This window comes from Nicotiana tabacum, chromosome 10 (genome assembly GCF_000715075.1).
Source record: "Nicotiana tabacum cultivar K326 chromosome 10, ASM71507v2, whole genome shotgun sequence".
In the NCBI taxonomy this organism is placed as follows: domain Eukaryota; kingdom Viridiplantae; phylum Streptophyta; class Magnoliopsida; order Solanales; family Solanaceae; genus Nicotiana; species Nicotiana tabacum.
This window is the reverse complement of record NC_134089.1, coordinates 93,436,899-93,448,168: the sequence shown is the minus strand read 5'-3', so window position 1 is coordinate 93,448,168 and position 11,270 is coordinate 93,436,899. Positions and strand designations below refer to the sequence as shown.

Below are 11,270 nucleotides of genomic sequence, written 5' to 3'. Positions count from 1 at the left end.
TAACATCTAACATGTACGCGTTGGAAACTTTTCCCGACAAAACGATACCTTCCTCCCGTAATTGCTTTATTTTACACTTTATTATTGATACATTGCTACTTTATTCCAAACCCATAAACTTACTATTGACCGCAATACATCCACGCTTGTGAAATTTTTTGTAACCAAAAGAATTTCTCGCTCTCACACACACACAAAACTCCAATTCTCCACTTTTTTATTTTGATTTAAGAAAAAATAAAAGGAAAATGAAAGAAAATACAGCCAATTCTAATCGATTTATATCTATACTAACATCATAAATAATTTTACATTATATACACCTTCCAAGGATTTTACCCTACAATAAGCTAATACAGTCAAATCTCTCTATAATAACCTTGTTTATTTCGGATATTTTTGAATGTTATAGCAAATTATTGTTATAAAAAACATATACTATAATAGAACATGAGATTTAATTCCGGAAAAATTTAATTTTTATAGAGAAGTACTATTATATAAGAATATTATTATAGAGAGCTATGATTGTATAACATTTATATTTTCTACTAAAAAATAGTAATTGTGACGTCTAAACTCTAAAAGACTAGCAAAATACATTTAAAAAGAGATTTTATAAACAGTAATAGTAACAACTAAACTTTAATTTCAAGCAAGTTAGAATAGCCTCTATGATTTCACCCTATACATATCTCTATATTTAAATTGAACATAGTTCAAACTTGACACAAAACAAAAAAAAGAAGTCAAAATCGACACAAAAATTGTTGGAAACCACAACAAAACATCTATAGTGGCGGAATCACGATCAATCATTTCAGATTTCTCGCTAGTTTCCAAAATTAGTCTCAGCTGTAGTGTTGTGTATCTCTATATCAAGTGTACAATACTACTTCGGACCCCCCCCCCCCCCAACCCACCCTATATAAACCTTCAATTTCTCTCCAATATTTCAACTCCATAAAACATCATCAAACTTCTGACCAGACCCGCCAATTCCGGCGCTACCTCTGTAATAAAATTTCTCACTAATTTTCATCAATGGGAGATGCAACCCAAAACCAAAGCCAAAGCCAATCTTTACTGCCCAAAAGTATAGCATATAATCGTAGCAAATCTCATGCGTACGACGAATTGCGCAGTTTTAGGAGATGGCTAAAGTGGATGTGTGTAGATCAATCTGATACTTGGTCTACTTGTCTTTCTTGGTTTGTTTTCATAGTTTTTACAATTATTGTACCTTGTCTCTCCCATTTCCTTTTGGCTTGTGCCGATTGTGATGCTACTCACGATCGGCCTTATGACAACGTTGTTCAGTTGTCTCTCAGTGGCGTTGCTGCTCTCTCCTTCATATGTCTATCTGGGTTTGTTAAGAAATTTGGGCTGCGTAGGTTCTTGTTCCTTGATAAGCTTTGTGATGAGAGTGAGACTGTCAGAAAAGGATACATGCAACAGCTCCATGTGCGTTTTCTCTTTCTTATCATTCTCTCTCTTAAAAATCTTTTTTCCTCAATTTCAGTCAAAATTAGCTGATTTGCTTTCTGTAAATTTGCTGAAAAATGACAGATTTTGACAATCAGATTATGAATATGTTGATGATTTGACAGTCTAAAACGCAGAGGGATCCCCTGTTTCCGTATTTAAATTTAACAAACTTAACTATAGATTGAATTTTTACCCCAAATGTATCTACTCACTAGTGATTGACATGATCTCTTTTTCTAAATCTTTTTTCCTTATAATATATCTACCCACTGATGATTACTATGCTTACCTTAACCGATGGTCTTTTCGAAAATATCCTCTCTACCACAACCTAGGGTAAGGTTTGCATACTGTTGAAGTTTGGCAAAATGCCAAAGTCCCACATCGGTTGGGAGTTAAGTTTTGGGGGGATTTCCCCCTATAAAACAAGGCTTAATGTTTAGGATTTAAACACACCTCTCATTTGCCTTCTCATCTGTTTAAGGCATTTGTATCTTCTCTCTTTAGTATTATTTCACTTGTATTTTTGGAGTGGAATAAAATATTGGTTGTGTCCGAGGAGTAGGCAAAATTAGCCGAACCTCGTAAATTCTGGTGTTTCCTTTATTGTTGTTTTATTGTCTTATTTATTATTTGGTGCCTGTCATAATTTTTGGTATAGTAGTTGTGACTTATTCACACTATATACATTTGGCTTCCGCAACAATTGGTATCAGAGCCAAGGTACTGTCTAAGTATGCTCTGTGGTTGCAGCATAGTCTGATCTTCCACATCAGAAAAGATTTATCTTGGTAACTGAGTCAAGGTTATGTCTGAGTATGCTCTGTGGTTGCAGCTTAGTCTGATCTTCCACATTAGAAAGGAAATAATCTTGATTTGTGTCGTCAGCTATTAAATAATATTTGTGTCAAAGATGGGAGACAATAAACAAGAAGAATCTACATCAAGTGTCAACAATACGTCATCATTGGCATCTTCGCTTATGACAAGAATTGTGTCAAATGCGAAATTTGCGGTAGAAATATTTGACGGGTCCGGACATTTTGGGATGTGGCAAGGCGAGGTTCTAGATGTCCTTTTTCAACAAGGGCTAGATCTGACCATTGAAGAAAAGAAACCAGATGTTATTGGAGAAGAAGATTGGAGAATTATCAACCGTGTTGCTTGCGGTACCATTCGATCCTACCTTGCTAGAGAGCAGAAATATCCATACACAAAGAAAACTTCTGCAAGTAAATTATGGAAAGCACTGGAGGATAAATTTTTGAAGAAAAACAGTCAAAATAAATTGTACATGAAGAAGAGACTGTTTCACTTCACCTATGTTCCTGGTACCACGATGAATGAACATATCACCAGTTTCAATAAGTTGGTCACAGATTTGCAAAATATGGATACAACTTATGATGATGGTGACTTGGCCTTGATGTTGTTGGCGTCACTTCCTGATGAGTACGAGCACCTTGAAACTACTCTACTCCATGGAAATGACGAAGTTTCTCTTAGAGAAGTTTGTTCGGCTTTGTACAGCTATGAACAAAGAAAGCGAGAAAAACAGAAGGGCGGAGAAGGAGAAGCACTATTTGTGAGGGGTCGTCCTCAAAATCAAATGAGGACAAAGAAGGGAAGATCCAAGTCAAGATCCAGACCCAGCAAAGATGAATGTGCCTTTTGTCGAGAAAAGGGGCACTGGAAGAAAGACTGTCTGAAGTTGAAGAATAAGGCCAAACATAACAATGGAAAGGCCATTATGGATTTAAATGTAGCTGATTGTGATGATTCAGACTTCTCATTAGTTACAACAGAGTCATTAACATCATCAGACATATGGTTGATGGACTCGGCTTGTAGCCATCATATGTGTCCCAACAGGGACTGGTTTGTGGAATTTTAAGAAGGAGAATATGGAGTCATCCACACAGCGGATAACAGCCTTCTTACCTCATATGGCATTGGTTCAATACGATTAAGGAATCACGATGGAATGATCAGAACATTAACAGATGTTCGATATGTACCAGACTTGAAGAAGAATCTTATCTCTGTGGGAGCCCTAGAATCAAAGGGTTCAAAATCATTGCAGAAAATGGAGTGATGAGAGTATGCTCCGGTGCACTAGTGGTAATGAAGGCTAATCGGAAGAATAATAATATGTACCGCTATTGTGGCAGTACAGTTATTGGGACAGCGACAGTGACATCCAGTGACGACAAAGAGGCAGAAGCAACCAAGCTATGACACATGCGCTTGGGACATGCTGGAGGAAAATCCTTGAAAACTCTATCAGATCAAGGATTGTTAAAAGGAGTAAAGGCTTGCAACTTGGAGTTTTGTGAGCATTGTGTTAAAGGGAAACAGACAAGGGTTAAATTTGGTACAGCGATCCATAATACTAAAGGCATTTTGGATTATGTACACTCTGATGTTTGGGGTCCTTCCAAAACACCTTTATTGGGTGGGAAGCACTATTTTGTAATCTTTGTTGATGATTTTTCTCGAAGAGTGTGGGTGTATACAATGAAAAACAAAGATGAAGTGCTGGAAATTTTTCTCAAATGGAAGACGATGGTGAAGAATCAAACAGGCAAGAGGATCAAGTGTATTCGCACAGACAATGGAGGTGAATACAAAAATGATCATTTCAATAAGGTTTGTCAAAATGATGGCATCGTCCGACACTTCACTGTCAGACATACACCACAACAGAATGGAGTGGCTGAACGTATGAACCGGACCTTGCTGGAGAAGTTACGGTGTATGTTGTCCAATGCTGGCTTGGGCAAAGAATTTTGGGCTGAGGCAGTTACATATGCATGCCACCTCATTAATCGCTTACCATCTGCTGCTATTGATGGCAAGACACCATTTGAAAAATGGTATGGAAAGTCTGCTTTAGATTATGACTCTTTGCACGTGTTTGGCTCAACTGCATATTATCATGTGACGGAGTCAAAATTGGATCCAAGGGCAAATAAGGCTATTTTTATGGGAATTACTTCTGGAGTCAAAGGATATCGCTTATGGTGTCCTATGACAAAGAAAGTAATATTCAGCAGGGATGTTACCTTTGATGAATCTGCTATGGTAAATAAGGTAACAGAAGACACCAAACAAAATAAAGGTGCTTCTAAGCAGGTGGAGTTTGAGGGAAAATTTATTTTTCCTACACAAGAAGCAGAGGAGGAAACAAATGAAGATTACCCTCTGGAAGAAGAGCCAGTAGAGGAGATTCCAACTCAGGAACCTCAACAACAACTTGAATCAATAGCAACCAGCAGGCCAAAAAGAACAATAACGAAACCTGTTCGCCTCATAGAGACGGTTGCTTGTGCAACCTCAATTGTAGCTGATGATGTTCCTATCACTTATGAAGACGCAGTCCAAAGTTCAGAAGAATATAAGTGGAGGATTGCCATGAATGATGAAATACAGTCCCTTCATCAGAATCATACATGGAGATTGGCCAATCTCCCGAAGGGAAAGAAAGCAATTGGGTGCAAATGGGTATTTGCAAAGAAGGAAAGATTTCCTAACCAAGTAGATGTTCGCTACAAAGCAAGATTGGTGGCCAAAGGATATGCTCAAAAGGAGGGAATTGATTACAATGAAGTATTTTCTCCAGTTGTAAAACATTCCTCCATTAGAATTATGTTGGCTTTGGTAGCACAATTGGATTTGGAACTAGTTCAGATGGATGTAAAAACTGCGTTTTTACATGGAAACTTGGAGGAGGAAATCTACATGACTCAGCCAGAAGGATTCAAAGTTGCTGGAAAAGAAAATATGGTATGCAAACTTGAAAAATTGTTGTACGGATTGAAACAATCTTCTAGACAATGGTACAAACAATTTGACGAGTTTATGTTGCGACAAGGGTACAAGAGAAGCAAATACGATCATTATGTGTATTTGCACAAGCTTAAAGATGGTTCCTTTGTATATCTTCTCCTATATGTTGATGATATGTTGATAGCTTCCAAGAATTCGGAAGAAATTGATAAATTGAAGAATCAACTGAAGAAGGAGTTCGAGATGAAAGATTTGGGTGAGGCAAAGAAAATTCTTGGCATGGAGATAATAAGAGATAGACGTTCAAAGAAACTCTGTTTATCTCAAAAGGAATATTTGAAGAGAGTACTTCAACGTTTTGGCATAGATGACAAGACTAAGCCAGTTAGTACTCCACTTGCTTCCCATTTTAAGCTAAGTACTACTATGTCGCCAATGGATGAAGCTGAACGAAAGTATATGTCAAAGGTACCATACGCAAATGCTGTTGGTAGCTTGATGTATGCAATGGTTTGCACAAGGCCTGACATTTCACAAGCTGTTGGAGTTATTAGCAGATATACGCACAATCCAGGGAAGGAGCATTGGCAAGCTGTGAAGTGGATTCTACGGTATATTCATAATACTGTAGATGTCGGGTTAGTTTTTGAGCAGGAAGACAATCAGTCTGTAGTTGGATATTGTGACTCAGATTTTGCGGGTGATCTGGACAAACGAAGATCAACTACTGGTTATGTGTTTACTTTTGCAAAAGCACCAGTTAGTTGGAAGTCTACTTTGCAGTCAACAGTTGCTTTGTCTACAACAGAGGCAGAGTACATGGCTATTACAGAGGCTGTGAAGGAGGCAATTTGGCTTCAAGGATTGCTAAAGGAGCTTGGTGTTGAACAAAAAGGTATCACAATTTTTTGTGATAGTCAAAGTGCTATTCAATTAGCGAAGAACCAAGTTTATCATGCAAGGACGAAGCATATTGATGTTCGGTATCATTTCGTACGAGAAATCATAGAAGAAGGAGGAGTCACAGTGAAGAAAATTCATACTACGGAGAATCCTGCTGATATGCTAACTAAGGTGGTGACTGCGATCAAGTTTCAACATTGTTTGGATTTGATCAACATTGTTGAACACTGAAGATTGAAGATGAAGACACAACCAAAATTTGTTATTGAGAGAGAATTGAAAATGTGGAATTTTGCCAAGGTGGAGATTTGTTGAAGTTTGGCAAAATGCCAAAGTCCCACATCGGTTGGGAGTTAAGTTTGGGGGGATTTTCCCCCTATAAAAGAAGGCTTAATGTTTAGGATTTAAACACACCTCTCATTTGCCTTCTCATCTGTTTAAGGCATTTGTATCTTCTCTCTTTAGTATTATTTCACTTGTATTTTTGGAGTGGAATAAAATATTGGTTGTGTCCGAGGAGTAGGCAAAATTAGCCGAACCTCGTAAATTCTGGTGTTTCCTTTATTGTTGTTTTATTGTCTTATTTATTATTTGGTGGCTGTCATAATTTTTGGTATAGTAGTTGTGACTTATTCACACTATATACATTTGGCTTCCGCAACACATACATGCCATCCTCCCAGACTCCACTTGTGAAATACACTGGATATGTTGTTGTTGTGGCTTTAAATTTTTAGCTTCTAGTATTATAAGAAAACAGATTATGCTATTGGAAAGTGACTGAATTGATGGAATGTAAGACGCTCCAAATGATTGTGTAACTAAGAGGCCAGTGGCGGAGTCACATTCAACCGAGGGGTGTCAATCGACATCCCTTCGCCGGAAAATTACACTGTATTGCTAGATACTTTTTTGGTTTTATGTATATTTACTATATGTTGACTTCCTTTGACTTTTCGGTATATCTGATTTTTTATATTTTGACACCTCTTGGTGAAAATTGTGGCTCCGCCACGGTAAGAGGCCTCAAAATCGTAACTTTCTTCTAGAATAAATTTGTTGTAAAAAGGAAAAATCATTACTGTTTTTATTTTTCCTAAAGAAAGAAAGGACAAATCTTGCTGATGGTATAACTGATCATACTAGTTAATCATTGTTGTAGTTGTAAAACTGGTGAATAAACCATGTTTTGGTGACCTCTTTTATGAAAGTTAATATCTTCAATGTTGTGATCCTATTCATTTTTAAAAGAAATCTCTCATAATAATCCTAAAATCAGTTCTTCCAAATCCTTATCCACTAATAAAACAAATTCAAGATCAACAAAACAAAATAGAGCTGCTATTCACTAATGGCGATATTTATTGATATATTGATCGCCATTTGGTTTCTAGCTTGAAATTGGTGTGAAATTATAGATTGAACAACATGACATAACAGTGACCGTTTTGTCGATATGCAGAGATCATTGAAGATCCTATTCATTTTTGTGCTGCCATGTTTTGCTGCTGAAAGCATATACAAGATTTGGTGGTACAGTTCAGGTGGAACCCAAATCCCCTTCTTAGGTAATGTCATTGTGAGTGACACTGTCGCGTGCATTCTGGAGCTGAGCTCCTGGCTTTATAGGACGACCGTGTTCTTCCTAGTGTGTGTCCTTTTCCGCTTGATCTGTTACCTTCAGATTCTCCGATTACAAGATTTTGCTCAGGTCTTCCATGTGGATTCTGATGTTGAGTCAGTGTTGAGAGAGCACCTCAGAATCAGGAGGCACTTAAGGATCATTAGCCATAGGTATCGTAGGTTTATCGTGTTGGCATTGGTATTCATCACAGCAAGTCAATTTGCCTCCCTTTTCATGAGCACAAGATCAAGTTCTGATCTTCATATCTACAAGAGTGGTGAACTTGCGGTATGGCTTCTCAACTGCTCCTTTTTTTTTTGTCAAATGTAGGATCTTGTGTTTCATTTTTTAATTATTTCAAAGAAATTCCTAGCATTTCTTTGCTTGATACCTCTTTGATAAACGAAGTCAATGACTATGACTTACCGTTGCACTTGGTCATTGATCACATATTTTTCTTGATAGTATACAGTAATTAATGTTGTACTTCACTATCCAAGCATTTCTAACAACAGAGCAAATACACTAAATTTATAACCATGTACAATTTTTAATCCCTCTAGTGTGGGATGGTGTGCAGTTTGTTATACCGATGAAGTGTCATGTAATGAGCTTTCAAGAGTAATGTCTTGAGACAGTTTGGAGATGTTCCAGTAAATGGTACTGCAGAGCCAATTTTCAGCTATGCAGCTCTATAGTTAACCAACAAATGGTGCTACCATAATCTGCCAATCAGACAATCGGAAGTTTAACTGCTAATTGCTTCAATTCTCTCTTAATTCTGTCATCATATTTCACAGAGATTTGAAATTTAGGAAGACTCCTTTTTATTTAACTTAGTAATAGTAATAATAATAATTACTGTCCTTGTTATTTAAAGTTAAATTTGAAAGGATCCCACAGTGTGGGATAATAATGAGTATGTTGTTTGTTTGTTTAAATTCGGAAGGATAGAATTCCCCAAAATTGCACTTCAAACCACACACTTTTCAAGACAACTGGTAATAGGCTTGTTGTATCCTAGAAGAGCATTGTCTGTTATCCGTAAAGTCGGACTATCACTCTTCTTTTGAGAAAGTGATAATGTCAAGCCACAAGCCTTCTTTTGTTTCTTTATTTTTCTTTTTACTTCATATCAAATTTCTATCACGAGAGCCTTAGTCTTTTTGCCTATTTCTTCCCGGAATCATTACTTATTTCTTCTTCTTGATATGCAGCTGTGTTCTGTCAGCCTTCTTGCTGGGCTTTTGATACTGTTGAGAAGTGCAGTGAGGATTACTCATAAAGCACAAGCTGTTACATGCTTAGCAGCTAAGTGGCATGTGTGCGCAACAATAGACTCTTTCGATTCAGTTGAGGGTGAAACTCCTCCAATTTCTCAAATAGTCAGCAACCAAGTTTTCCCTGTGAGTTCTCAAGGATCATCTGATGCTGACGATGTCGGAGATGAAGAAGATGAGCTTGACAATACACAATTTGTCCCCTCTTATGCCTATAGCACTATTTCATTCCAGAAAAGGCAGGCACTAGGTATGCTTCTTTCACTTCGTTTTTGTGCTTACCTTTCAAAAACAAATCGCTATCTTGACACCATTTTTGTCGATATTAGTCCATCTCATCAAAGTTGAGATTCAAAGAAGCTATCAAATCTATTCTTGATGGAATCACTTTGTGTGTCATTGAAACACATACTTCGCTTCTTATTGCTTCATCTCTTCAAGTGACGAAGTGATAACTTTGAATAACATTGCTTATTTTTTTCATTCGAGAAATGGGCAGTAGTACTAGTAAAATTCTGTAATATTGTATTGTTCGAATCAACTAACGATGATTTGATTTGTCGCTTGTGGTGCAGTGACATATTTTGAGAACAATAGAGCAGGAGTTACTCTATATGGCTTTATGCTGGACAGAAGTTATCTTCACACCATTTTTGGTATAGAACTCGCGCTGGTGCTCTGGTTGCTTGGGAAAACTATTGGCATTTCTTGAATCATTGGGTACAGAATTGAAAGGGAGTTTTGTTATTTACTTGTGCTATTGTCTAAAGTATAACATGTGGAATGTAGAATTGTTTTAGAGTGTAACATATCCGTTGAGAGCGAGCATGTATAGAGTTATTTGTTTATTCAATTTTGTATGGTAATCGTATTTATTTCCTTGTCTTATTGGCGATCTGGATCAGATAATGTTGCTCTTGTACTGGATCTATAAGGTGAAAGATTGATGTAATTTCCATGTTTTTTTTCATGCTCTTGTGTTTACGGCGAAATTGTTGCCGCTTGTCCCTTCATGTAAAATAGTTTTCTTTTTATTTCGCTTGCAACTGACATTTTAGATCGCGGTCTAAAGATCCTTTTCATCAAACTGAAAATCTTATAAAAAACGGTCGGCCACAGTCTAATATTTTGTAATTTATTGCAAATGTTAGTACACAATTTAATGTTTTGGGGTCAAACTGGAAATTAGATGGGCAAACATTAGAACCGAGCTAATGTTGTGCGGAAGATAATTTCCCGAGAGCTATATTTGCACGTAAATTTGTACTCACTTTTTAAACTTCAGTCCCTTTCTCATCATCATTCTCCTCCTCAAAGTTATATCCGTCCTCAATCCGATAGTTCCATTAGAAGAAATTCAAAGCTTCCTTACCAAATGTTTTTTGGTGATGCTGTCAAACTGTTTTATAATTCCAAAAGACCTGAGAAAAACAAGGTATTCAAGACCCACAGTAAGCCAATAGAACTGAAAAAGGTTAAACATGAACAAATAAATAAGAAGAAATTAAATGGGCAACCAGTGGCAGTGGAAAAGTATCCAACAGAGAAACTTCCTAACTTCTAGTTTTAAAGGATACTGTCTTTGATTATCAAGTTAACACCATTTGAAGGAGGCAATCTAATCAAACCAAATTGACATCGAATCATATGGAAAGTCAGTTAAAACTTCAACTCGAAGAAGGCTGAAGTTCGCCAGTTACAAACAAAAACTTCAGCTCTTCGGCAGTTACAAAACAAAAACTTCAGCTCTAGAGTTGAAGTTCGCCAGTTACAAAACAAAAACTTCAGCTCTAAAGCTGAAGTTCGCCTGTTACAAAAACAAAAACTTCAACTCCAGAGCTGAAGTTCGCTAGTTACAAAACAAAAACTTCAGCTCTGAAGTTCGCCAGTTACAAAAACAAAAACTTCAACAATTACAAACAAAAACTTCAGCAAATAGAGAACAAAACTTCAGCTACTATGCTTAAGTTCAGCATTACAAATAAAAACTTCAGCACACTTGCTACTTCAGTCCCGTCTACTAGAATGCTGAAGTTTTGCGTGATTGTCTTTGCTACTTCAGCCCCGTATGCTGAAGTTACGCGAAAAAGTGGGTACGCTTGCAATTTTTTTTGCAAAGCGGACGCAAGTTAAAACGTGACCCAAAAAGCGGGTATAGATGTAAATGCACACTTTTTAAAATGAGG

General features: G+C 37.0%; 1 protein-coding gene across 1 annotated transcript; it reads left to right on the top strand.

Annotated features, from left to right (window-relative positions):
- The first annotated feature begins 817 nt into the window (after positions 1 to 817).
- On the top strand, positions 818 to 10,054 carry LOC107803536 (uncharacterized). The gene is made up of 4 exons (XM_075223132.1): positions 818 to 1,464; positions 7,643 to 8,092; positions 9,022 to 9,334; positions 9,660 to 10,054. Exons 1-4 carry the CDS (start codon positions 1,045 to 1,047, stop codon positions 9,794 to 9,796), a joined length of 1,320 nt encoding a protein of 439 aa, XP_075079233.1. The 5' UTR covers positions 818 to 1,044; the 3' UTR covers positions 9,797 to 10,054.
- The last annotated feature ends 1,216 nt before the right edge of the window (positions 10,055 to 11,270 follow it).